This window comes from Venustampulla echinocandica, assembly GCF_003357145.1.
Source record: "Venustampulla echinocandica strain BP 5553 chromosome Unknown scaffold_0, whole genome shotgun sequence".
NCBI lineage: Eukaryota > Fungi > Ascomycota > Leotiomycetes > Helotiales > Pleuroascaceae > Venustampulla > Venustampulla echinocandica.
The window spans coordinates 3,924,984-3,951,343 of NW_022474205.1; the positions used below are offsets into that span (position 1 = coordinate 3,924,984).

Here is a 26,360-nt window from a genome sequence, read left to right on the forward strand (position 1 = left end):
TTCCGGCCAATGCTCCATTGGGCTTAGCGTTGAAGCAAAGGCACGTGATGTAGTTAACTTCATGCCTTGCGACTGAGGCGGCAACCTGATTTCCGATTAGGGTTTCGCTTTATCGCATCGCGAACTTATTTTCCCGCACACGCGAATTTCATCTTTGACGTTCCTTTTCTATCCCACCCCAACAACCTTCAACACCACATCGCCAACCTCTCCTCCCCCCAACGTCAAATCGCAAAGATGGCTCCTTCAAACCTCCCCCCCATTTTCAATGCCACCTCCCAGGATATTGAGATGCTGCTCGCAGCTCAATGCCATCTCGGCTCCAAGAATCTCCAGGTTCACATGGACCCTTACCTGTGGAAGACTCGCCCCGACGGAATCAACGTTATCAACATTGGCAAGACCTGGTATGTGGACATAAGGATTGGATAGGCTTTGCGGGATCCGCAAGCAAAGGAATCACGCTCTAACAATTTTGTTCTACAGGGAGAAGATCGTCCTCGCTGCCCGTATCATCGCAGCTGTTGACAACCCAGCCGACATCTGTGTCATCTCTGCCCGTCCTTACGGTCAACGTGCTGTGTTGAAGTTTGCTCACCACACTGGTGCCGTCGCCATTGCTGGTCGTTTCACTCCCGGTAACTTCACCAACTACATCACCCGATCCTTCAAGGAGCCCCGCCTCATCATCGTCACCGATCCCCGCACCGATGCTCAAGCTATCAAGGAGGCTTCATACGTCAACATCCCCGTCATTGCCCTCTGCGACACTGACTCCCCAACTGAGTTCGTCGATGTAGCCATCCCAACCAACAACAAGGGTCGTCACGCTATTGGTTTGGTCTGGTGGTTGTTGGCCCGTGAGGTCCTCCGTCTTCGTGGATCCATCGCCAGCCGCGAGGCCGAGTGGGATGTCATGGTTGATTTGTACTTCTACCGTGACCCCGAGGCTGAGGAGAACAAGGAGGTTGTCGAGGAGAAGGTCCCAGGTGCCGAGGAGGTCGGAACTGCTGCTGTTGAGCAGGGCTTCGCTGGAAACGCCGATTGGGAGGTCTCTGGAGCTGCCACTGGTGCATTCGCTGCTGCTAGCGCCACTGCTGCTGCTGCTCCTGCTGCCGCTGGTGCCTCGTGGGATGCCGCGTAAGTTCTCAATGATATAAATACTCGCAAGTTCTTAAGCTAACCTGGATTTAGTGGTGATGAATGGGCTGCCGCTCCTGCCGCTACCGCTGAGTGGGGTGCCGCTGATACCAAGACTGAGAATTGGTAAACAAACAAAAAAATGTACCTCAAATAAAAAGCGGGCTATCTACTCGACGCTGTTTTTGCTCAAGGGGTCAAATTGATAGTACTCATGAGGGAAAGATACTCTGCAACTGTTCATTCTTTACAGGTGTAGAGGGAAAGCCCTGTGCTATCAAGGCGAAGCGAGTTTGCTTGATTGTTGCTCCGCCCTTTTGTGTCTCTTCGGCCCTAGTGATTGCCGCAGCGTGATAAGAAGCAACGGATAATATAAAGACATTATTCTGCAACGATCGCTGGTTCATGTGATAACTTTCTGGTCTTGCATTGCCTTCGTCTGTTTCATCCAACTATGCACCCCGATATGCCCCTTTATTCTTGGGTTTATGACTAGCGTTAACAGCCAAAGTCACTGTTCTTCCTTCTTTCATACCTCTTTTCAATTATTAAATCAATCTTTACCAATACTACACACTGCCTGCCCCAACCCTCAACCCCTGTATCAATACATGCCTAAAGACACACCTCCCACCAATACCACAAATGTTCTCTCCACTTTCCCTCCGTCGTAAAACAGTTTCTTAAACGCGATGTCCCCTACGGTAGAAGTATCTAATCACTACGAGATAGATAGTGTCGTCTTGACTTTTTACATTCTATTTATTATATTCTATGCCTAATTAAGGAAAGATATAACAGACCTTTATAACTTTTCAAGCTCAATATTCTTTTATTATCATTTCAACAGTGGAGGTCCGAACAGAGTCGCGTTCTTAAGTTTTAAATCGAAGCACAGCCAGCTAAAGCCAGAAGCCCACCTACTATGGCCCCTTTATTAGAACCCAAGCTTGAATGTTTTTACAAAGCAAACTGTCCTTTTGAGCGGGAGCCGCTCACAATCATCCGGGGAGTTTTAGTGCCACTGGTCTTATAATACGTGGTACAAATGAGGGACAAAACTCGGCGTGAAACTCCACAGTAGGAAGAGGGATATTTGTAGGGACATTTCACCAAAATCCTACCTCATTTCAAGTTCTCTGAGTATCTCGATGTAACCAATGCTTAACTACCCCAAAATTAATTTTCCCCGGCTCTTGCCGACAGCTGAGTATATTCCCAAAGTAAAGGCCACGTAACTAATATCTATTTCCACACCTGTATATGATTTCCCCTCTGTGTCTTCCCGCCAAAGTAGTTACCTTGTCAAGTTTATATAAACCATTCCACCTCCAACTCGCCCCGCAAATGCATTTTTTACCGTTCCCTACTTCTCAGCACCTTAATTGTTTCAAACCAGACCTACAGTACGTACGAAGATGCGCCCATTCCTCGCAGAATGCTCGGCCAACCCCCCCCCCCCCCCTTTCTCGATCCCTCACCACAAGATAAGGCACGAACCCCCACCCCTCTTCTACGAAACAGAGGGGAAATTATTGGTTTGAAGTGACGACCCAAAGAAGAACAACATATTTTGGAATATATAAAGAAGTTTATGTAAAGTACGTGGTGAGGAATATACAAACACATGCTCAGGACGTGAATCTCACTTAGTCGAACCAAGTCCGGGTCATTTAGCACTGCTCAAGAGAATCCCCAGCCCGCCATTTACAGTACAGCAGTGGCAGGCACCTAGCTGCTTATGTCATTCCACCAGCCACGTCTGACGGGCTATCCTACACGGTCTGGGTGGCAGAGAGCGGGGGTCTTCAGGGTGTTGAATCACGGGGACACGTGTATCATAGTTCATGTCTACTGTCGGGGGATTGCAAGAATCAGGTCATGTATATGGGGGTGGGATAGCCCTGCTGACGTCTCTACGCCTGATTGGGAAAATCACAGCTCTGCCCCTTGAACCAACCAGTCACGAGCCCGCTCTACGTAGGTGGGAGAGATGAAGAAAATGCTGTATTTTGGATATTCCCTATTAAAACAAGCCCTATTCCCAGAGAAGCAGCAAAGCCCGCTACGCTATCCCTATAACAGCAGTAAAACAACGCCCAGGAGACAGAAATGGCGTGTAGAAAAGAGAGGTTTCCGCCCAATAATGCAGATGGCGCCCTGAAGCGAGAGAGAGGTCCTGTTCTTGCCCTCTCCAGCCACCCAAGCACCCGCAACGCACGCCTGGCCTGCACGTCACACCCGTTCCTCGCCGCTCCTGCACCCTGCGCTCCCGACAAGCCAGGGGGGAGGGGTCAGGGGAGACGCGGGCACTACTGCAGCCCTGGCGCTTCAACGCCATGCACCGCCGTCACAATGCCGTCCCAAACGCCCAATAAGAAATCATAACGTCGTTTCAGAAATACCCGCCTGCTGTAAAAGCAGCAGCGGACGCGCCTAAACAGCCGCGAGCCCCCGCTGCTGGGACAAGGTGAAGATATGTATCATGCAAGGAAAAGGGGGCTAGCGACGACGACAACAAACTACCGGATTGGGAAACTTTTGTAAATGAAATGAAATCGACGCTTAGTATTCTGGCGATGGGTAGCGCGCGCGTGCTTGCTTGTATTCTTTTGGGTGCTTGCGAGAAGCTTTCGTTTTCATTGATCTGGAAGTTGTGTTAGTCAAGTTTTCGAGAACCCCAGATTACGCGAAACTTGACTGCTCAGATTTTGGACGACCGCGAGAATCGCAAACCATCTAAACAAAATCGTGAAATACAAAGAAATGAGGAACTTACGAAACGCGCTTTTGTGTCCACTCGAGATCTCTCTTCACTTCCTTAGCATCCTGGTAGCCTTCAGCCAACCTGGCTCGCGACCTCGCAAGTCGCTGCTGTGCCAATTGCTGCAAATCTTGAAGTTCTCGATGCTTCGCATTTAGCAATCCAGATCTTCGGAAATGTCAGCAAATCTGAATGCGGTAGGAGTGAAACTCGCAGCTGGAATACTCACGTTTGCGCCTGGACAGCCAGGGTGCGATCCAGAGGAAGAGGGTCAAAAGCGCCATTGAAGCGATCTTGAACATACTCTTGCATATCCAAGCCACTGGCAGAAGATGTGCTGTCGTAATCGCTCCCACTACCGGCATAGCTGCCGGAATTTGTAGAGTATGTGGAATGGCCATATGCTGGAGTCATGCTCGATCCTGTGGTAACAGATTCGGCAACTTCAGGAGGTGAAATTCCATACCCGTGAGTTTGAGGGGTGTAATATTGAGCATGCTGCGGCTTTGCAGGAACTGCAATGGGGAGGGAGTTGGTCTGGTAGTAACCTTGCTGGTAGGCCATGGTGAATGTTTTGTGAGATGATGCTGGTAGCAATCAAGTATTTTGGGAAGGCGAAGTGGGGTGGGACAAGATAGATGATGGACAGTATGTGACGATGATGCTTGGAGATACTCAAGCAAGTATGTATCAGTAAGGTGAAGTGATGTGGTGATGTGATGTGATGAAGTGAGGTGAGGTAAAGTGAAGTAGGCTTATGTTTGCAAAACAAACTTGTGGTATGGCAATAGTAGACTTGTGGAACTGAACAAAAAGATGGAAAGGAAAGAAGAAGGAAAACATCGAGGACGGTCTCTCGTCCCCCTTTTTATACCCGTCTTGAGGGCCCCCTGGCTCAAGGAAGTGCCATCATCGGGGGGAATGGACCTAACCCTTTCTCACCGTCTGTTGCTCTGACCCCGCTCGAGGAGGAGCAAGACCGGCTGGAAGCTGGTGGACTGGACTGGACATGGCATGACATGGTCTCAGTATTTGCCTTCACTCTCACTTGCCCCCCTAAGCAGCCGCTACGCCCCCTCGGCTGGTGTTTCCACCCTCTCACCGTTGTCCCACATCCTCCCAGCCATGCAGCAGTTATATTCGACGAGGGAAATCCCTGGCCCGGCTCGAGCCCTGGGTTGACGGCACGCCGCGGCCGGAAGGAGAGTTGCCATTGCTCAGCGATAGGCGTCATGCCATTGTATGTGTCGACGATTGGCTGGCATTGGTGGAGCGGCGGAGGGGGTGGATTAGGGGCGGAGGGCAGATCTTGTCGTCCAGGCTGGTTAAGGCAAAGCCCACTCTGTCATGGTGAGGCGGTTTGATACGGAGCAAACGAACAAGCGCGGGCCCCAAAAGCAGCGAGAGAAAGTGTGTCAGGAGCAGCAGCAGCAGCAGCCGTCGGCGGCGCGGGAGGGCAGAGCCAGAGCCAAAGCCAGAGCGCAAGACTGAGGATGGTGACGGTGACACGGCTATACTGCAAGAGCAGGCTGTAACAGTGCCTTATGGCGGGCGCCGGGGAGGGTAAGACGAACGAACGGGTTGTCAATGGACGGAGGAAGAGGATGTGGGAAGAAAGGTCAGGCTGCAACGCATACGGTGCTGTAGCGATGTTCCTGTTCGCGTTCGCGAAATGTATGTGTTGGCAGAATAATTATTTCTCGACATCCATACATCAGCGCAGCGCAGGGCAGCGCAGCACTCCGCCCTCCGCCGCTCGGCTCGCCGGGGTGCGGTCTGAGGGCGTGTCGACCCCTCCAAGAATTTCAGATCTGCCATTTATCTGCCCCGCCATGGACAATAATGGGCAATGGACAAGAACAAGAACAGGAACAACACCACAACGAGAGAGCGAGAGAGTGAGAGGGGACTTGGCGCAATACTACGTACGCACACTATATGTCTATTCATACATCCTTGATGGTTATATAGTATATATATACTTCGGGGATATCACATCGGGTCGCCCACCACCCACCCACTGCCAACAACCCACTGCAGCCACGGGCGTGGAAGCCAGAGAAGATTCTACTCTACTACTACTCTACCACTCCACCACTCTACTACGTACAAGTACATACATCTCACCATCGCACCCAGACGCCCACTGGATCTATTGATCGCCATCGCCTTCGCCATCGCCGTCCGATCACAGGATCCCCCATGCCATGCGGCCAATAATGACTGGCAGGACCAACAAGCCCTACGTGAACTACTGCACTGCAGGCTGACGAACTGGCTCGCCCTGCTCCTCGGCCACAATGAAACAGAAACAGAGAGACAATTGGAAAACTGCCACAGGCCAGATGCCAACTGCAAACTGCCATCTCCCGTCGCCGCCTTGCTCCCTCCGTCTCACCAAGGTACAGGTACCACAGTCTAGTACGAAACGAAGTACGAGGTGTTCTGTCCTCTGTTCTCTCCAAAGGAGCAAGAAAAAGCCCATAAGCCGGCACTCACTCAAGGCCACAAGCAAAGCCAATACCCAGCAATCGGCACACATTCAGCAGTGGACTGCTACTGGCCCATGGTTCATCACCACGTAATCCCCCAATCTCAGTCCCCAATCCCGAATCCCCAATCTCCAAATCCCCAAGTCCTGATCCCAGTCCCCGATCCAAATCTCCAATCCCCAATCCCAACCTCAACCCCCAGTCCGCACCTCGCCCACGATGCGCTTCTAACGACACGACATGCCCGCAACCGAACTCCAATTCCCCCAAACCGCCAAACTTCAAAATAAAAACCCACCACCTCCAGGCTCCCGCACCGAGGGAAGGGCTGCCGATGGACGGGATCTGCACCAATGAATGGGCCTTCCACGCCGGAAAAACTGGAAGGATGTGCCTGCTCCCCGTGCGGGAACATGAAAAACATCCCTTGCGGAAAGACACCAACGACATTTCGGGTCAATTTGCTGCATGGCCAGCGAAGCTCTGCAAGACTCATGTATAGTGGACAGGACATATTATCGTACGAAATGAAAACTCCACCCCCCAAATCCTCCCTCTAGTGTATGCGATGTAATGCCCACCGGAACGCCCGTGCCCCTCTCTATCCAAATACCTTGAGAAATCCCCACATTCCAAGCCCACTCAGTGCCGGTATCGTCAAGTTGTCGTCCCAGCCAAACATATCAATTACTTCACTCGCTGATGCCACAAACCCAGTCCACAGACTCATCACCGCCAGTGCCAGTCCTCCGCTGATGCTTGCTTGAGCCGCAGTTAGACCAAACAGATCACGGATAGCCTCTGGGAGAGCCAAGGCTCCTGTGAACATAAAAGGTTGGTCTATGTCGTTGACAAAGGGGCCGTACCGCGGCGCTATATACCCCCAGAAACCAACCGCGGTAACCACACCAACAACCAAGGCAGCAAGCGATCCAGCGACCGATTTGCCGCTCCTGATGCGAGGCGTGTAGCGCCCGTAGAGCCGTCCCACGGTGCTTGCAGCTGTATCACACCAACTGAGGAGAAGAACGCCCATGACCCCGATGTCCTTTGGGAAGAACGTCAGAACAATCCATGCCCCGAGGAGGTACCAGATGACGCCATTCCATCCTTCATACTCGGTTTCACGCATCAGAGCGCCGCAAACGCGGACATATAGACGATTAAATGAGGGATATGTAAAACGTATATAGTCAACTGTTGCGATCGGTATGAAAGCCCCCATAAGATACGGCGTGATTTGAGAGGTCTGTAGACCGTGGACATAGGCCCATATAACGAAGAACCCGATCGACACATGCAGCATCTTTCGCGGAACCTCGTGTCGGTGTACGAAAGACCTCCAGTGCCTGTGGATAGGAATCAAGCCGAGCGGACTGGGACTTCGACTGATGTCTCTCCAACTCCACCCTGTGCTGGCACTAGCTGGTGACAGATGTCCATTCGTTTCTTTTCCGCCAGGAGGTTTCGGCGATGGCTTTAATGTTGAGTTTGATGCCTTGGCGTTCACAGGTGTCAGGCCGGTTGGTTTCCGAACCCTTATAGGACTTCTGCTTTTTGATCTGGCCCTTCTTAGCTCATCGCCGATCTCCTCATCCTCGTCTAGATCTTCGTTTATGGATGCGTGAGACGCCGACTGCGACTGTTTCTTCCTCGCCGATCTGGTCATAGGCCCCAGATATCCATCTTGTAATGCTTCCCGGGCATCCGACGGCGTCGGTGAAGGGGATATTACTCTGGGTGTTGCCGGAATAGGGTTTGACGAGGATCGGGACATGGTGAAAGGCGGCAACGATGGCATTCGGATAGCGCCTGTAGGCATAGACGCGAAATCTGCGACTCGAAAGAGCCAAATAGTAGAGTGGAGATGTGTATCTTTCCGCGAAGGGCGTATGGTAGCGACGGAAGAAGAAGAAGAAGACAAAGATGCGGGTGTGCTTACTGACTCCAGCGGAACGGACGGCGCAGAGCAGGACTGCGCTGCATGGTTGGAGGTGAGGAAAGAGATGATGGGTTTTGTGTGCCTTTCTCGAGGCACATGAGCATGACAACCAGGAGCCAGTTAGGAACGATAACGGTCTCAGTTCCAGGTGGTGCAGGTCTGCAGGTTCGCAGCTTGGGCAACTCGCAAAGACCGAAATTTTGGTACTTCGCAGAACACCGAACTACGAAAAGCCGGACCAACCCAATCTGGACAGATATCACATGCGCCGGTGGGAGAAGCCCGAACAGCGCTGTTGAGAGGTTTGAACCGGAATATAAATGAAATATGGGTGGTCTGGGAACAGGAGAGAGAAATCGCTGCGTAAAAGATAATAAGTACCTACCTAGGACTTTGTCTCCAACCAGAGTGTTGTTACTTGGTTGGTTCTTCAGCTGCAAATTACTCTGGCAGCTTCTGGCGTCGCTAAAAAATCAGGTGCAGCCTACAGTACACGATCGGCGATAAGATAAGATAAGCCACAGACAACATTTTTTACCCCGGCGCAAGATCTTGCGATGGAGGGACAGGAAGGAAAACCATAACCACAGCTTCACGCCCTCACGCCTTCATAATCATAACCATATCCTGGCAACCGGCGCGCCATGGAGCTCAGCACCGAGAAGAAGCAGAAGCTGAACGAGAAGGAGAGGGAGAAGAATGATCCCCGAGCTTGGGATGCCTTGACTCCCCCGCTGGCGCAATGGATATTGGATGCCATTGCTGCTATGGGCTTTTCAAGAATGACGCCTGTGCAAGCTTCTTGTATTCCTCTCTTCTTAAAAAACAAAGATGTAGTGGTAGAAGTGGGTCGCCCGTCCTCTATTTGTATTTACCAAATCAAAGACTAACATGAATTTCCACAGGCTGTGACGGGGAGCGGGAAAACGTTGGCATTTCTTATTCCAGTAGTGGAAAAGCTATTGCGATTAGAAGAGCCCCTTAAAAAACACCATGTCGGTGCCATCATTGTCTCACCAACCCGAGAACTGGCGACTCAGATCCATTCCGTCCTCCGCTCCTTGCTAGCATTTCACGAACCTTCCGCCGACGCCCTGAACCCGTCAGAAGATGGCGAGACAAAAAGGCCGATTTCCTCCAACACCGTTCTTCCTCAGCTGCTTCTTGGCGGGACAACAACTCCTGCTCAAGATCTAAGCAGATTTCTGAAAAACAGCCCGAATCTCTTGATATCTACCCCCGGCAGACTCCTCGAGCTTCTCTCATCCCCGCACGTACATTGTCCTCAATCTTCGTTTGAAGTCCTGGTTCTGGATGAAGCAGATCGATTGCTCGATTTAGGCTTCAAGGATGATTTACAAAGGATCCTTGGTCGTTTGCCCAAGCAAAGGAGAACTGGGTTGTTCAGCGCGTCGGTCAGCGAGGCAGTAGGAGAAATCGTGCGGGTTGGGTTGAGAAATCCGGTCAAAATTGCCGTGAAGGTCAAAAGCGCATCGGGAGATGATAAAAGAACGCCAGCAAGTCTTCAGATGACATACTTGCTCACCCCGCCCAGCCATAAATTCCCCGCGCTCCTCTCGTTATTATCAAACCTAGATCCTACGCCCCAAAAAAGTATCATGTATCTTTCGACGTGTGCGGCAGTCGATTATTTCCAGCATATCCTCATCGCCATACTGCCGAAACAATTCTCTCTAATAACTCTGCATGGAAAACATCCCCCTAATGTACGGCAGAGGAACTTTTCAAAATATGTTACCGCAGTTTCACCTACAATTCTCCTGACTACCGATGTAGCAGCTCGTGGGCTTGATATCCCCCAAGTCGACCTGGTGGTCCAAATAGACCCTCCCTCCGACCCAAAAGTGTTCCTCCATCGTTGTGGTCGGGCCGGAAGAGCAGGACGGAAAGGTCTCAGTGTGATCTTCCTTCAGCCCGGAAGGGAAGAGGATTACATTCCATTCCTCGGCGTCCGGAAGACACCTATAGAACCTTTAAAACGGCCAGCAGTTACTACCACTGATAAGGATGCGGAATTAGTCACAGCCAAGATACGCAAGGAAGTTCTCGCGGATAGGGCACTCTACGATAAAGGCCAGCGCGCCTTCGTGAGCTGGGTTAAGGCATATTCCAAGCACCAAGCAAGTAGCATTTTCCGTGTTACAGACCTAGATTGGACGGACCTAGGCCGTGCGTGGGGACTTGTACGACTTCCCAAGATGCCCGAGCTAAAGAAATGGGAGGGAGATAAAACACTTGGAGTTCAGTTGGATATGACTGAATATGCATACAAGGACAAGGCTAGAGAAAAAGCAAGAAGAGTAGCGATGGAGGAGGAGAAGTTGAAAGGGCCCTACGTACCCAGTGCAGAGGTGTTGAAGAAGAGAAAGGAGAGAGAGGCCTGGAGCCAGAAGCACGACCAGCAGGATGTTAAAGAAGAGCGAAGGGAGAAGAAGAGGCGGAAGAGAGAGGCAGAACGGTTGGAGAACATGACGGAAGAGGAGAAAAAGAAAGAGGCGGATGTCCAAGCTTTGATTGAGCAAGTGAAGCGGGAAAATTTGGAAGCCGCCGCGGTTGAGGTATGGAATGGATTTGATGAGTAGATATACTCTGTTAAGTCTAAGCTCCAATACAATATCATGAATCCCAATAAACCGGTAGTGATAATAGTGATCCCGCAACCGCGCATGGTCTCGATGGGAAAGGGAAAGAAGAAAGGAGGTTGGTGGGCATCCGAGAAGCCTCTAAAGCCATGTTCATTACTTTTGTACATTGTGGAAGCGTAGCTGCTTGATGAGGGCACACTTAACGGCATATCCGGAGTATGGACGAGTGTAGTAGATCAAACTCATACTTAGGGACGGCTGCTCTATAGTTGATAGTGGTATGCATCTGCCGATACTCCTATTCCTCACCAAATGCCTTAAAGCTATCTCGGCCGATCAACGGTGGCTATTCACCTTACATTCCTTAAACTAAAGCTGAATCCATATCGACCCCAGATCAGAGCCCCTTACTTGACATCCTACGATGGCTTCTCTTGACGTCCAAAACTTGATCTTGATAAGGGGGGTTTCCACAGCGAAGGGAAGTACGGCTTCCCATCTTGAGGTTCGAACGATGAATATATCTTTGGCGTGGTTTGATACAAAGCTGATATCAAGCTTTGGGAGGAGCATAAAAATACTCCAAGACGTCGTAAGCATACATAGCCATCCTTAGCTATCAAGTGCTCTCAGCCTTCCTTCTCTCCGCACTCCAATGCCCTCGCTGCAGCCAGCTTCCCACAGGCTGTAACCCCCTCTCTTTCTCCAACAGATCCCATGGGTTTTCATTAAACCCCGGGTCATAGTAACCTTCATACCACCTCTCATTCCGCTCTGGGCCTCCCCTCCCTCCCCCTCTTCCGCCACCTCTACCTCTTGAACTAGTAACGGAGGCAGAATCACCACCCCTTGACCCCACACCCGGAGGAGGTGGATCAAAACGACCTTGCATGAACGCCGTGTCGGTGTACCCTAGTCCCCCAACTGGTGGTGGAGGCGGGCGCTGCGGGAGGTTGTATGGAGGAGGATGAAGTTGCCCTGGCGCCGCTGGGGTTTGGAGCCTCGGTACTTCTTCACTAGATCCTGGAGGAGGTGGAGGGACAGATGCAAGAATGGCATCAATTCTAGCCTGCATTTCTTTATCTTCGTCCGTTTGCGCTTCTGTTTCCACAGCTGCAGGAGGCGGCTGGCTCGTATCCATGTAATTTGGGCCATCATCCACATCATCATCTGGGTCTCCCTCCCTGAGACTATGCATATTTATATCTCCATGTCTTCCGTGTTGCCCTTCACTCTCGCCTCCTTCATTATTGTCATCGCCAAGGTCAATCTCGGCCTCGTTCAATCCCTTCTCGATTTCTGCTCCGGAGCCAAAGGTCCTGATCTTCCCCAACGCAACTGTATTCCCACCACTCCCTTTCCCCTTCTTGCCTCCGCGATCCAGCGCAGCTAACTCCTGTCCTGAAACAAAGGCGTCCGTTGCTGGGTTGAATTTACGCTTCTTTTTCGCAGGGATCGACGCCCCAAAGGAGGAGAACCCCATTGCCGCTGCCATTGCAGCGGAGTCTTCGTCTTCGTCTTCGTCGGAGAAAGACATATTGATTTATTGATTTATGGAGAGCGGTCAGTATGGCGCCGATGTTGGGAGAATGGCAATTGGTATTGGGAGTGGATGGAGGCTTTGGAATGGGAAAACGGGCGTTTGTCTCGAGTGGAGGAGAAGCGGCAAGCGAGGCGGAGGTTCAGCCTTGCGATGTAGTATTTTCTTTTTGACAGCGATCGCGGAGTAGTGCTTTGAGACATTCGGATTTATTAGAAACTTCGTTTATTGGTGAGAACATTTTACGAGCACTAAAGCTTGGACTATGGAGTACGTCATTCAAATTCGTGTGCTGAGATGGACAAAATCTACGGTTTTAAACAACCGGTTCCTTTACGTTACATAGTTGCTCAAGTGTGGGTGTTAACATTAGCCGCATTTCGGAAATCGAGTTCATGATTGACCAGCTTGAGTCACGAGGAGCATGGTATCCATCGCTCTGCTCAAATCTTTTCTATATACTTGTCCCGATATGTATAATCTCTTATTTAACAAGATGAACTGCGTCACGCCTATATCCAGCACTTGGGAAAGCGTTCAGTGGAAGTACAATCATGGGTTGTCTAAGTTTTCCACGATTATGAGACGTCAGTATGATCCGCAGAGCGGTCGATGGGGTATAGCAATTATGTTTGGCAGGTGGACATGGCAAGTTTGCAAAGCTCGCTGCCACAGATAGCCCACAGCCACCGATTCCATAGAACGCCGAGATGGATGCAAACTTCCTCAGACAAACGAAAATACCCATAAATGCCTACAACCTAGTCCCAGAAAAGGGCACTGATAGATTCTCCATGGTGGACACGACGGATAGCCTCAGCAAACACATAGCCAACCTCCAGAACTTCCAGCTTAGGGCACAGTCGGCAGTGTTCCTCCTGAGGAACGCTATTCGTCACAACGACCTTATCTAAAGCAGAAGCATTGATACGAGCGATGGCATCCCCGCTGAATATGCCGTGCGTGAGCAAAGCGTAGACTCGAGTAGCGCCCTCTTTCTTCAGTAGCTTGGCTGCTCTAGTGATTGTGTTCGAAGTGTCGGCTAGATCATCAACTAGGATAGTGACCCTGTTCGCAACATCTCCGACGAGCATCATGGTGGCATTCTGACGGTCTGTAATACGCGTTGGGCGGCGTTCCTAGAGGATATGAGTGTGCGCAAGTTTAGAGTCATGGGTAGTATTACCTTGTGGATCAATGCGAATTCCAAGTTGAGATCGTCCGCAATAGCGGTGGCCCTCTTCGCACCACCAGCATCCGGACTGACAATGACAGCATTTTTGAAATCCGGAATCCTTGTTTCAATATACTTTTTCAGAAGACTCTTGCCATACAAGTTGTCCACGGGAATGTCGAAGAATCCCTGATATTGAGGGTCATGCAGATCCATTGTAATTATGTGGTCGGCTCCAGCACATGTCAAGAGGTCTGCAACAAGCGTTCCAGCTTGAGCTACCCATTGCTTGTATCCTGGCTTGGCCTGAAAGAAGTTCTTGTTGACCATAGCTTGGTTATCGTAATCGTGGGTGGTGAAGGCGGGAGCTGCCGGGGATCCCAGCGAGGAACCGCGGTCCCGTCCATTTAGAGACTGAAGCGAATCAGCTGTATCGGAGCGTCTTGGTGGAGTAATACCATTTGACCCGTTCTGCTGCTCGAGAGAAGTCTTGCCTAGTTTTCGCTGCAGTCCGTCGATGCCATTCGTAAGCCCTTGGCTCTGCGGTTGGGCTGGGCTAGGGGTTGTAGGCCGACTTTCGAAAGTAAAATCGGTTCTATTGACATCCGTTGGCGGTTTCGATAGTGGAGCCCCAATTTTGTTGTATGGCACATCAGGTTGTCGGGAGTAGGGAAACAATGGGAGGACGGCGGTGACACGCTTCGCAGATCCGGTTTTGCAGGCCGAGATCATGATGCAGAGGTCAACGAAGTTATCATTGACCTTACCGGCTCCAGACTGGATGATGTAGACATCTTTGCCTCGGACCGAGTCTTGGATCTCTAAGCGGCTTTCCCCGACAGAAAATTTCTTGAGAATCCGGTTGCACTGCGGAACACCGAGAATGTTGGTGACGGTGTCAACGAGGCGGGGATGGGAATTCCCTCCCAAGACGACGATATTCCGAACCATGATGAACTCTCTATGCAATGGGGGATGAATGCAAGAGATCGACGTTCGGGGAAGGTATCGGGAATCCTGCTTTTTGACAAGCGCGTGGGGAAGCTGCCGGCGATTTCGGCACCAGTGAACGGCAGAGGAGAGCTGGATGGCGAGAAGAGGGGAGATACAAAGAGAGGGAGAACAGGTTATAACAATGGAGGAAGCATGGTAGGGTAGTTGCGAGGCTTGCTATCCATTTGGCGGTCTGATGGTGAAATCAAGCAAAGTCTAGAAAGTCAGCGTGAGAGTGTCGTGCGAGCTTGAGGAAAAGGTTGCTGAAAGAAACGAGTTCACGCTAAACCTAAGCCGGGGTAGCACTATGGAGGGGTCCTGCAAGGCTGCATAACAAGGCGTCGGGCAAAAGAAATATAACGACGACGACCCAAATCCCCTCCCCCGTGAGAGACACCAATGCGAGCGATCGAACGTGCACCATGAAGATCCTTGAGGCGCAGTCAGCGACGCTTACCAACTATGAGGTGTACCTGCATTTGACCCAGCAGGCTGAACGCTATGAACGCAGGGAGAGCAGCGAGAAGAGCCGGAAAGGCGGGAAGCATGGGAGAAAAGACCATAAAGACCCAAAGGACAGGCGGCCAGGGAACCTTGCAACAATTGTTAAAGAGGTGAGAGGCTGTTTTGCCAGCCGGTCTATGGCCCGATCTAACATGTTTGCATAGCTGCTCGACTACCTCCGGGAAGCCCCGTCGCCGCTTGGATCTCAGCCTCTTCCATACAATGAGCGAACGATCAAAAATCTCCTCGCAGGGTTACGGCCATGGGATTTCACAAAGGGAGAGATCATTATGATCTTGAATCTTCGGCCAACCAAACCAGAGAATCTAAACACGATCATCGAGGAGATGGAAGAGCGGTTTCCCAGCGATACGACGCAGGCTGAGATATTAAAGGCCATTACGGATGTGCTCGGGAGACCAGATGGAGAAGCAGAGAGACAAGCTATGACAGACAACGCCAGGGAAGCCAGGAAGGAGCAGTTGGATCAACAAGCCAAGCAGGACGAGGAAATGGAAGTGGATGAGTAACCCGTCGTGTATGAAAATGTTACTTTCATGAATCATAACAGGCGCTTGGGTGGGGAGTTTGTATGGCGTCGGCAGGCACGATTCACAAATACAGCATAATAGCAAATTTCCACATTCCGTTACCCCGGTCCAAGTGGTGTTGTGGGCATTCATACTACATGCATTAAGGACCAGTCTTAAATCATCTGGGTAGGCACTCGTTAAAGTACCTTGGTGCCGAGTTTCATATGTTCTACTCACCAGAAGATAATAGAGCTTTATTTATGTGCGCAGCCCCTATTAAATTGGTCCTCCTAGTCTCTTAACATTAAATCAAGGCATAAAGTAGTTCTTCCAAGATATGAGCTTCTAGCGTGTATGAAGAGTGCATACAGGGCTTCTAATGCTGCATCAAGTTACAAATTCAGCAAGTCAAATTGGTAGGAGTAACATAGGTTTATGAGGTCGTGTTAATGAAGTTCCTTTACAAAGGTTATGGGGTTTTTTGCTTTAAAGTCCGACTTTTAAGGTAGGGGCAGGATTTGCTAAACTGAAATATATTAACCCTTTGAGACGATATCTACTGGTGTATAACAGCAATTTACAACCTTGTAACGCTATATTAAATCTGTCAAGGTGTTGCTAAAGTGGTGCAGGTGTCATTATCATTAGATTTAGGAGGCCCGCCAGAGGATGCCAGAATTCGTGGAACACTCAATTTTTAATATGTTTGGCAATGCTTGAAAATAGTTAGGTCAAGACTATAGGACATATCGAGAAACGAGGGAATATCCCACCTACATAAGTACTCACACTATGTCTTCCATCCCACACTAACCTTACTATCCAACTATCTCCAACTCCCGACACCGCCCTCACTCGCTATTCACGGGCAGAACATCATGGGACACCGCCTCCTCTCTCACCTTAACCTCCCCAAACTACATCATCACAATTAAACACATTTTCCTTTAACAAAAAAACCGGTCTTGTAGTTCAATGGTTAGAATATCAGTGACAAATGGGTTCGCTCTAGAGGACATTAGGCTTATGGGGTCATGCCTATACGCTTAATGTCGCTTTAGCTGAAGATGGAGGTTCGACTCCTTCCAAGACCAATTTTCACTTTTTATATTGCGTTAGAAGACACTTTTCTTGTTGTTGTTTATCTTGCGTTTCACTGTTGTTCGCTTCCAGGTCACAAGGAAATCGCGTAAAGGGGGGTGGGAATCTCGGTGTAGACAATATATTAAAAACGCAGCAATACCAAAGTGGTTATGATAGTGTCTTGGATTTACTAATGTATTAGAAGAGTTGCTTAATGTATAATATTTAGGGAGAGTAGGGTGTTAGGAAACTGGGGTAGTTCTTTATATAAAGCAGATGCGTTCTTAATAACTGGACATGATGGATATTAGCGGGCTTTTGTGACATGCTCATGCGGATTTGATTGTCTATTGTGATAGGGTATATAGTTTTATATACAGAAAACAAAACTGTAATAACTTGAATTAATTATAGAATTGCTTTAAAGCGACGATACAATAATAACCCTCGATTATAATGTTTGTTAAAAGGTAATTTACAGAATAATATATAATATCTTGACTTGATTACGTTCTTGAGATTGTTTACTTGGCAAACTCACAGACATGCCTTGTAATACATTTTCTTGGATGCTTAACAATCACTCACTAGCGATATTATAAATTTGCTATGTTCAATTAACACAGTAACACACAATGATGAGTCTCTAGGGAACTAGACAAAATCCTAGGTTTTAATGACCCAAGGAGCAGATAAGCTTGTTCAAATCTACACCAAGCCCTGTTCTACAGGCGGCATAGCCGACTTCGCACCAATTTGGTGTATTATAGTACTATGTTCAAGGCTGTGCGGCTAGATATGAACTCAACAATATATCATTTGGAACCCCTATCGTATATTGAGAGGCTTAGTAATTATAGGCTGAAGCTTGTTATGAAAAGAGCAAGGCAGCTTAAAAGAAATAACAGATTTGGTTGTTTCTTACAACTGTTATTGTTCCGAGGCAATGTTATTAATTAATTATAGAAATTTCTGGAGGACAAGATGAAGGGGCAAGCTAGGAATCGACGAAGTTACAACTGCCGTGCATCGTATTTGACGTTTTCTAGCAGAATAGGCCAGCAATGCCCGTTGATCTAGGCACAATAATGCTTTCACGGAAGCTGGAAGAAAACAAACATTGAAATTAAGCGTGGTCAAGAACTGAGCAAGAGATATAGAGCAGTTCTTCCTCTACCCTCATAGTTATAACCGCATATTAGCATTCAAGAAAATCAGTTTCATACACTCTTATTGGTATACCTCTAGTCCATTTCCATTTCCATTTTTCACCAGCGCCTTGTAAATGCCCAGACCAACTAGAACGCCAATTTTTTAACCATGTGCCCTGGGATATCGTGGATCATTTTTCGGCAGCCAGAATCATTTTCTCTCTCTCGTTCCGTCGCTTCCTAAATTGCATCTTCGTGTGCTTTCGCTCATTTTCCTCTCTCCGCTTAATCGCCTTGAGTTCCTCGGACTTAATCTCCCCAGCCTTCTTCACGACCTTGGGGATATGCTTATGACGCCTGATGCGTCTAATTTCAGGCATATGCGCGTATCGTTCCGCCAAAGCCTCGTTGTATTCTAAAGACTGTCGTTGCTTTGCTGATTTGATACCTTCCCTTTTCGATGCGTTCGCTCGCCATAATCTAATATTGCCGTCGTCAGACCCAGAAAGGATATACTTGGAATCCGGGGTCCATTTGGCGGAAAAGACTCTTTGCATTCGCTTGGTGTGATAGACATCTCTCGAGTGGCCCTTCATACGACTCCATAAACGAACGGTTCGATCATATGATGCACTGACAAGCTCCTGTCCAGTTGGGCTAAACTCCACGTCCATAACAGCTGCCACATGGTCCTTCAGGACATTCAGAGCTCTGTTCATTTTCCGCATATCAAAAACTGATACGAGTTAGCTCTGTTACGTCGAAAATAGATGTACTAGCGGAACACTTACTGTAGATATTATGGTCTTCGGAACCAACTGCAAAATTGAATGCCTCCTGGTGATTCCATGCAATCGCGTTCGAAGCAAAATTCAAAACAGTCTTAGCCAAAGGCATCGATGTTCGTAGATCATAGAGTATAATTGATCGATCCGTAGCTGTAGAAGCCAGTATTGAGGTTTCCACTTGATTGAAGGAAACAGCGGTGATAGTATCGGTGGCCGTTGGCCACTTGAGAACATCAGGTGGGGCGTTGGTCTTTTCAAGATCGTAGATGGAGATAACTCCAGAGGAAGCAGCAAATGCATTTTTTGACCGATGATGTGACAGGCTTGTAAATGCGTTTGTACCAAGCCAGGTAGCAGTGGGAGCTTTCCCCGAGGATGTATTGTATGGATCGAAGAGTTTGATCGTCCGATCGCTGGCGCAAGTCAAGAGCTTCTTGTCCCTGGTCCATGACATCCCTTTAACAATATTTTCATGCGCATTTGCGTTCCATATTTCCTCACGGCTGGTCAAGTCCCAGACCTTGACGACGCCATCTCCGCTTCCACTGGCAAAAATCTGCAAATTATTTGGATCCTTCGCCATAGTATAAACCCCATCGACATGGCCCCTTCCCAGCTGCCCAATAAAAGGCGCAGCAAACATCCGCTCTAGTTTCGTAGCATTGAGTGCCCGAGTATATTCTCTTGCCCGCTCGAATGGATGCAGGCTTGGGTCGAGGTTGCGGGGTTGCTTTGCGACATTGGACCCGGGGGTCTGCGCCGACGAGGCAGGACGACTGAGAGTTTGGATTTTCTGGAATAACGGATCCTGTAAGCATTTGAGGCATTGGAAATAAACCTCGGAGCAAGACATACCATTTTGCATTCATATTATATTATAGCGGCCATCGTCGAGGTGAGCTAAGTGATTTTCAGAAACAGTCGAAAGGTTGGAAAATATCTCGGAGGCGGAAAGTAACTTTAGGGCGACGGCTGTGCAGATGCAGGGGTGCAATTTCTTAGCGCGAGACCAGGGTTCTTGTACTGTGAGCTCTCAGGCGGAAGCTTCATACGCAACCGCAACAGCAACCTCTATTTACCTCTCCACCCTCTCTATCAACAATAAACACCGTCTCTCAGCATGGCGCCCCCAGATTCAGCCAGGATACAAGAGGCTCAGAAGCTCGCAAAGACGGACCCGAGAAAGGCAGAGACACAATACAAAGAAATTATCTCGAAACCTCCCTCAGTAACCTCAGATGCCGCTGTACGGGAATACGAAACTGCGCTGGTCAGCCTGGGAGAATTATATCGAGATGATAAGTGCGGGATCCTATTCAATTAACTGTAGAGTGTTGACTGACCCTGATCCTTCGTAGGAGAGCGGGCGATCTAGTTGACTTGATTACGACGAGTCGGACGGTGTTATCGTCATTTGCCAAAGCAAAGACAGCGAAGCTTGGTATGTTCGAACAGATTGGCCTCCGTGGTTTCAAGGATCTCAAAAACCATTCCATGACCATTGTCAAGTGAACTAGAATTCAGAATGCTGACCTTCTGCCCTTCTCAGTCCGACAACTCTTGGACCTCTTCAACGCGATCCCGAACACAACAGATATCCAAATCACCGTCACTAAATCTTGCATCGAATGGGCCAACTCGGAACGTAGAGGTTTCCTCCGCCAAAACCTCGAAACCCGTCTCGTGGCGCTTTACATGATCAAGCAATCCTACTACGATGCCTTAGCCCTTATCAACAGCCTACTGAAGGAGCTCAAACGGCTGGATGATAAACTGGTCTTGGTCGAAGTGCAGCTCCTTGAATCGCGCGTCTACCATGCCCTAGGCAACGTGCCCAAGGGCCGAGCAGCCCTCACCAGCGCCCGCACAAGCGCCGCATCCGTCTACACGCCTCCTCTCTTACAAGCCGGCTTGGATATGCAATCCGGAAAGTTACACGCAGAAGACAAAGATTTCAACACGGCGTTCTCCTACTTCATCGAAGCGCTCGATGGATACCATACTCAAGATGAGCCCGAGAAAGCTACCGCAGCCCTGCAATACATGTTACTGTGTAAAATCATGCTTAACCTCGCCGACGACGTCAACCAGCTCATGACATCCAAGCAAGCGCTCAAGTACGCAGGAAAGAACCTAGAAGCCATGAAAGCCGTAGCGCGCGCGCACTCAAACCGCTCATTGGAGGAATATGAGAAGGCGTTAGGAGACTATCGCCATGAGCTTGGTAGTGATCCCTTCATCCGTAATCACCTCCGACGCCTCTACGATGCAATGTTGGAGCAGAATCTTATCAAAGTCATTGAGCCCTTCTCGCGGGTGGAAATTGACCACATCGCAAAGATGGTTGGGCTCGATACACAGCAGGTCGAGCGCAAGTTGTCCCAGATGATTCTTGATAAAGTGATTATTGGCGTTTTAGACCAGGGTGCCGGGTGCTTGATTATTTTCGATGAGACGGAGAGAGATGAGGGTTATGATTCCGCGCTCGCGACTATCGAGAAGCTGAGCAGTGTTGTGGATGTGCTATACACAAACCAGGCGTCCATGTTGGAATAGGGGAGCGGGAAAAGCTAGTTGAAGGCTGGGTGTCATACTTGTACCATAGAGGCGCTTGCTAGTTTGCGGAAAGAACTGCAAACCGGTAACCAAGAAATATACTGCAGTTAATCACGTTCTCATGTATTTAAACGTAAACTTGACGTAATATTGCTCGTAGGCATTCTCACATACTCCTATAAAAATTCCCTCATTTAAGGATCCAACTCCATACAACCATCCAAGAACTCCATAGCTACAATTTCATACGCCAAACTAACAATCGCATTTCGTTCTGTCATGTTGTACAAATTCAATAGCTGGCCTCTGACTTCGCCTCGCGTTCAAGAGCGCGGAGCATCCTCCTCTCTTCACCCACAAGGAGCGAAAAGACCCTCAACGCAATAACCTTCTCCTCCCAGCCAGGCACCTGGCCGCGGAACTCATCCACTGCTTCTAAATGCCACTGCTCCAAAACCATCCCATTTCCTTCCGAATGAACCCTCCTACCTAGCAATTTACTGATGATTCTTGTGGAATTTCTCCTCCTTCCTGTGCTGCTATCACTCCCACCTGCGCTACTGTGACGGCCAGTGAAGCGCTGATTCTGCGGTTTCCAGGCCTGGACAATACTGCTAAGTAGGGACCAATGCGCATTCGACCAAGTTGTGGCTGATAGCTGAAGGGGGGAAGATGGTGTGGGGGAGGATGATACAAATGTGACGCCTTTGCTGGGGCTCACATTTGAAGCTCCTAAATTGCCAAACGGTGTTTTGAGGGGCGAACGGAGACACGATTTAGTGGGTGAAACTTGGAATGGCACATGTCCATCGGCTAAAGCTAGTTCCAGGTTTTCAGTCCATTTGAGTGTTCTCGCAAAATCATGATTTTCTTTCTCTGTGTTTGAAGCAACTGATGAGCTGCCGTCATATAGATAGCCAGCAGAAGGAACCCCTGAGGGAGTAATCCGTGAAACGGGGATGTTGCCAGTGGTTGCAGGTTTAGCAACTAGCGGCTTCGAAGTGGAACGGGCGTCGCCAGGTGCTCTGGATGGAGGCTTGGATACACAACCAAAAAGGTCAAAGCTTGGTTGTTTTACGGGACTGGAGGTAAAGACTTCAGAGACTTCACTGCGTGCTCTCGGTCTAAATCCCTGCTTCTGGGGAATAGGAGTGAATGGCTCCTGATCTTCTAGAGTATTTTCGATGGGGTCTGAACTCTTCTCCCAGTCTGTCTCTATTGGCTGCGACCTCTCCAAGTTTCTCTCCACTTGAGATGGAATATTCCTTGAGCTAGTTGTAAGGACAGGAAGGGCCTTCGACGGAGAATCCCCTAGAAGAGCGGACAAGTCTAAGGCACCAGTTTCTCGGGCGCGGGGTTGGAAATTTGCCTTTTGAGGAATTTGATATCCTGAGAGATCCATGACATCAACATCATTAGAATCTTGATGGCCGGTTTCGATGCGTCGGACCGTGACAAACTCGGGTACTGCTCCGCTCATAATATCTCTAGTATGGGAGTGCCCAGTCTTGATGGCAGAAGATGAGATATGTGAGAGCTCATCGCTGTATACCAGCCGTCTGCTGTTTTTCCTCCATGGACTGGGGATCTTACTGCGTCTGGGCCGTTCTACTACATCCGTAGGTTGTTCCTGTGGGTGTGATGCATTTGTGGAAGAAGAGTTCATCGTCTCTAACAGCAAATCGAAATCAGCATCATCGCTCTGATGGTATTCGCGATTCTCCCCGTCGGAGCCAGTGGCAACGGGCTGGCTAAAATTGGTAGTTGCATTCTGTATGCTCACTCCCGCTGATATATTGTGACTTTTGGTACTGGGCAAATATGCAGCCGCGTCTGACGATAATCTTTGGGCGCCCACTGACGAATTGGCGATATTTGCCATGGATGCCGGGTTATTATCGATGGGAATCTCTTCATCTGCTTGCCAGCTCATCGCATCGTCGTTTTGAAGGGACCCGGTATCAAATCGATTATTTATGGTAGGGTCGGAAAGGCGCCGCTGCCCCGGTAGTCCTAGGCTATATTGGCCTCTTTCCTCGGGAGAAGTTTGCTGACTTCCAAGAGTGGTATTGTGAAATGGGTCGTCTTGTCTGACTGTGTAACCCCATTCGGCATTCTGCAACGGGAATGGTGATAAATTACCACTCAAAGCTAGAGTTGGAAGTGGCTGCTCGCCCGGATCCCGCAAGGGCGATGGATGGGACTCTGGTACAGTACTTGGACTCTTTCGGTTGGCGGGACTTTTAAAGGGGCTCCCCAGACTTTGTGACCGGGATCTTGATTGAGAAGGCACAACGAGATCCTGAAGCGCACGTCCAGCACGGGCAATGGGCGAAAGAGTTGGTCTCTGGCTTTCCGACGACTCTTGAGAGCAAGAAAGCTGTTCTCCAGGCTGCTGTATTGGTGGTGGTAAAGAGGGAGATGAGAACGTGATGAATGGAGTCTCAACTCTACTTGAATTTTGTTGGTGATGTTGACGAATATGTGCGCTGTGATCGTATATGCGTGGTGCTAGTGCTGGAGGGGAAGAAGGCATATGAGAGCGAGAGATAGATGGCTCATTTTCTAGCCCCTCTTTCGTCACATATGCAGCAAACTGTGATGATATTTTACTAGTTGATGTGGGACTGCAATCAAGGCTTTCCAGAAGGGGGGATGGAGTCTCCTCGGGGGTCAAAAGTCGAGGACTCGTATGTTTTTGACCGCGGGATGAACCTAAGTTTGAGTTTGAGCCGATAACCTTTAACTTGTCAGGCTCTGAACCTCCTTGTCTCGAGTCTCTCGACTTGACTGATTCCTGGCATTTGGCTGCCGGGGTAGCTGCGTCAAGGACCACAGACGGGATAGCGGAAAAAGAGTCTTCATAATCATCGCCATGCTTTATCGTCGCTGCTAAAAACCGCACATCTGGAAGTAACCTGCCTGGAGTTGCTGCTTCAAGCACCTCAGGCGCTATGTCGGAGAAAGAGTCTTCTACCGAATTGTCATTAGACTGCAACTTCGATATATGTGATTTCTTAGCGGGCGTTGCTGCTTTGAGAACATGAGGGGGTATGCTGGAGAAAGAGTCTTCGACTTGGGCGCTTCGAGCGGAGAGCAACCTTGGGTCTTGGAATCTCTTTTGGGGGGGATCTTCCTCTAACTGGTCGTCTGAGATTGATCTAAAGGTGCTTCCCTGATCAACAGTTTCCATATCTCGTGTTGGAAGGAGACTATGACTTGGGGCCAGTTCTGCCGATACATCGACCTGAATCCCACCGGCTGGGCTGCTGCGATGGGCCCACAGCGAGGGGACCGAGTCGACCGATATCATACTGAATTCTTCACTCTCCATGATGGTATCGAACTCCCTAGTTTGGCCGATATCATCTTCGTCTTCGTGTTGGTCTTCGCCGTTTCCATCTTGGCTGGGCGACAGTGGCTCTTCTTCGCCAGATGAGAACTGGTGATAATTCGACGATTGGTAGTTAGCGTCTAAATCTGGATTTGAAATTGCCGGAGTGTCTACTATCTTTGGACTTGACCAGCCTGTTTTTCGAGGTGTCTCATGCCCAGGATAAAACCTAGCGATCAGAACATCTTCCTGATCGCCATCAACTGTAGTTGTTGACCGAATAGTAGAGTATTTCGAAGGGCTGTTGGTGTCAATAGGACGCAGAGCTTCCTCATTCTCCGGATCTGCCGCATCCTCCGGGTCGCTAGCATGGGCAATCCCATCCTCCAGAACCTGGATATCTTCCGGCAACAGGGCCTTTCTTCTGGGCCGTCCCCTTTTTTTAGGCGTATTAGATGCAAGCTTATCTGCCTCGAGCTGTTTCCTTGCTGTCGGAGTGGGTTTTCGCGGCGTTCCTTTCTTTGATCTGGACCGCGGCGTGCCTCTCGAATTCCCGAGCTTAGCATTCGAACCAATATCGAAATCGTCAGGACTAGTATCATCATCCACTAAGTCTAAGATGGAGCTTCTTCGACCACTGGCCTTCCGCGTAGGAGTGGATGTGCGTCCACGTTTCTTTGATGGAACAGGCGTCCCATTAGACTTCCGGGGCCGTCCCCTCCCTTTCTTAGGAGTTGCAACAGGTTGGGATTCGCCTTCCGTATCCGATAACCCCTTCACACGGACCGTAGTGGTGGTAGTTTGTTCCATTTGGCGGTTTCGGGGCGCGTGGGTGGTTAGGAGCGAACTTCTTTTCCTTCCATTGGGGTTGGTATAATTTGCGTAGACATCCTCGGATTCCGAATCGCCCGCCTCCACCGTCACTCGAATCTTCTGTGACGTTAACTGATCCCCAACATCTAACTCAAAGGTCTGCTTCTTTGGTGAACTGCTGTAGGCCGGAAGAGATTTTCTTGGGGATGAGTATCGCCGCGACTTGGTAGTGCCATGATATGTAGGTGAGTCGTTGAGGGGATCTGGAGATGATGACATGTCGCGGTCCATCTTGCCTAGTGCTGTTGTAGTGGTGGTCGGTACTGGGTGAAATGATAACTCATTCACTAATCCGCAATCCGTACCCACCTAGGCCTCCGTATGGATTATCGCATACCTTTACTTCGTATGTATTTTGTCAACGGTCGCGTAGCGGACGTGCAGCTGCCATCTGTTTACTTTTGGACGTTCTAGGCCTAGCGGTATCTGCCTTCCCACGTGACCAAGAACGCCACTCGTGAGTGACGTCCTCTCATCTGTCCGAGGTTCACCCGAATTCCGAGGTTCAATCGCCAAGTCACTCGGCGGGGTTTGCGGTTGGTTTGCGACCGCCACATTACACATCAATCACATCACGATAACACGTAGTAGATACTTGTAAGAAGTACTTCTCAGCCAACTCCAATCACTTGGGTTATGTCTCCTTAGATACCGCTAGAAGCGCCAGAAGACGTGTTGGGAATAGCTTGCGCCTTTCGATAGTCATCCTGCATTTGCAATGCGAACAGCCGTTCCCTCACATCTACTTCCTCTTCGGGAATGAGCCGGCTTCGCTCTTGTCCCTACAATATAGTGTATTTGTAAGACTTCGAATGACGTGCGAGCTTACAAAACATTACACGCTGCTTGAGCCATAAGAATAGGATAACATTGGCATCCTATTAGTA

At 49.4% G+C, this 26,360-nt stretch overlaps 10 protein-coding genes across 10 annotated transcripts; 4 read left to right on the forward strand and 6 right to left on the reverse strand.

Moving 5' to 3' along the window:
- Window positions 1–237: 237 nt before the first annotated feature.
- On the forward strand, window positions 238–1,270 carry BP5553_01231 (40S ribosomal protein S0; the record flags this gene model as incomplete). Its single annotated transcript, XM_032009854.1, has 3 exons — window positions 238–407; window positions 487–1,140; window positions 1,195–1,270. 3 exons carry the CDS (start codon window positions 238–240, stop codon window positions 1,268–1,270), a joined length of 900 nt encoding a protein of 299 aa, XP_031873908.1.
- Window positions 1,271–3,705: 2,435 nt separating this feature from the next.
- BP5553_01232 (putative Biogenesis of lysosome-related organelles complex 1 subunit KXD1) lies at window positions 3,706–4,468 on the reverse strand (the record flags this gene model as incomplete). Its single annotated transcript, XM_032009855.1, has 3 exons — window positions 3,706–3,787; window positions 3,920–4,072; window positions 4,134–4,468. The coding sequence occupies 3 exons, from the start codon at window positions 4,466–4,468 to the stop codon at window positions 3,706–3,708; spliced, it is 570 nt and encodes a 189-aa protein (XP_031873909.1).
- Window positions 4,469–6,997: 2,529 nt separating this feature from the next.
- On the reverse strand, window positions 6,998–8,173 carry BP5553_01233 (Cytidylyltransferase; the record flags this gene model as incomplete). The annotated part of the gene is made up of 1 exon (XM_032009856.1): window positions 6,998–8,173. One exon carries the CDS (start codon window positions 8,171–8,173, stop codon window positions 6,998–7,000), a length of 1,176 nt encoding a protein of 391 aa, XP_031873910.1.
- Window positions 8,174–8,982: 809 nt separating this feature from the next.
- On the forward strand, window positions 8,983–10,941 carry BP5553_01234 (RNA helicase; the record flags this gene model as incomplete). The annotated part of the gene is made up of 2 exons (XM_032009857.1): window positions 8,983–9,183; window positions 9,244–10,941. The coding sequence occupies 2 exons, from the start codon at window positions 8,983–8,985 to the stop codon at window positions 10,939–10,941; spliced, it is 1,899 nt and encodes a 632-aa protein (XP_031873911.1).
- A 622-nt stretch (window positions 10,942–11,563) lies between these two features.
- BP5553_01235 (uncharacterized protein) lies at window positions 11,564–12,481 on the reverse strand (the record flags this gene model as incomplete). Its single annotated transcript, XM_032009858.1, has 1 exon — window positions 11,564–12,481. One exon carries the CDS (start codon window positions 12,479–12,481, stop codon window positions 11,564–11,566), a length of 918 nt encoding a protein of 305 aa, XP_031873912.1.
- A 764-nt stretch (window positions 12,482–13,245) lies between these two features.
- On the reverse strand, window positions 13,246–14,609 carry BP5553_01236 (PRTase-like protein; the record flags this gene model as incomplete). Its single annotated transcript, XM_032009859.1, has 2 exons — window positions 13,246–13,623; window positions 13,671–14,609. 2 exons carry the CDS (start codon window positions 14,607–14,609, stop codon window positions 13,246–13,248), a joined length of 1,317 nt encoding a protein of 438 aa, XP_031873913.1.
- Window positions 14,610–15,073: 464 nt separating this feature from the next.
- On the forward strand, window positions 15,074–15,685 carry BP5553_01237 (DNA-directed RNA polymeras-like protein III subunit RPC9; the record flags this gene model as incomplete). The annotated part of the gene is made up of 2 exons (XM_032009860.1): window positions 15,074–15,265; window positions 15,320–15,685. The coding sequence occupies 2 exons, from the start codon at window positions 15,074–15,076 to the stop codon at window positions 15,683–15,685; spliced, it is 558 nt and encodes a 185-aa protein (XP_031873914.1).
- A 2,428-nt stretch (window positions 15,686–18,113) lies between these two features.
- Window positions 18,114–19,568, reverse strand: BP5553_01238 (WD40 repeat-like protein; the record flags this gene model as incomplete). The annotated part of the gene is made up of 3 exons (XM_032009861.1): window positions 18,114–18,658; window positions 18,714–19,518; window positions 19,566–19,568. The coding sequence occupies 3 exons, from the start codon at window positions 19,566–19,568 to the stop codon at window positions 18,114–18,116; spliced, it is 1,353 nt and encodes a 450-aa protein (XP_031873915.1).
- Window positions 19,569–19,830: 262 nt separating this feature from the next.
- Window positions 19,831–21,266, forward strand: BP5553_01239 (Winged helix DNA-binding protein; the record flags this gene model as incomplete). The annotated part of the gene is made up of 3 exons (XM_032009862.1): window positions 19,831–20,012; window positions 20,069–20,151; window positions 20,260–21,266. 3 exons carry the CDS (start codon window positions 19,831–19,833, stop codon window positions 21,264–21,266), a joined length of 1,272 nt encoding a protein of 423 aa, XP_031873916.1.
- Window positions 21,267–21,558: 292 nt separating this feature from the next.
- Window positions 21,559–25,704, reverse strand: BP5553_01240 (uncharacterized protein; the record flags this gene model as incomplete). The annotated part of the gene is made up of 1 exon (XM_032009863.1): window positions 21,559–25,704. The coding sequence occupies one exon, from the start codon at window positions 25,702–25,704 to the stop codon at window positions 21,559–21,561; it is 4,146 nt and encodes a 1,381-aa protein (XP_031873917.1).
- Window positions 25,705–26,360: the final 656 nt, after the last annotated feature.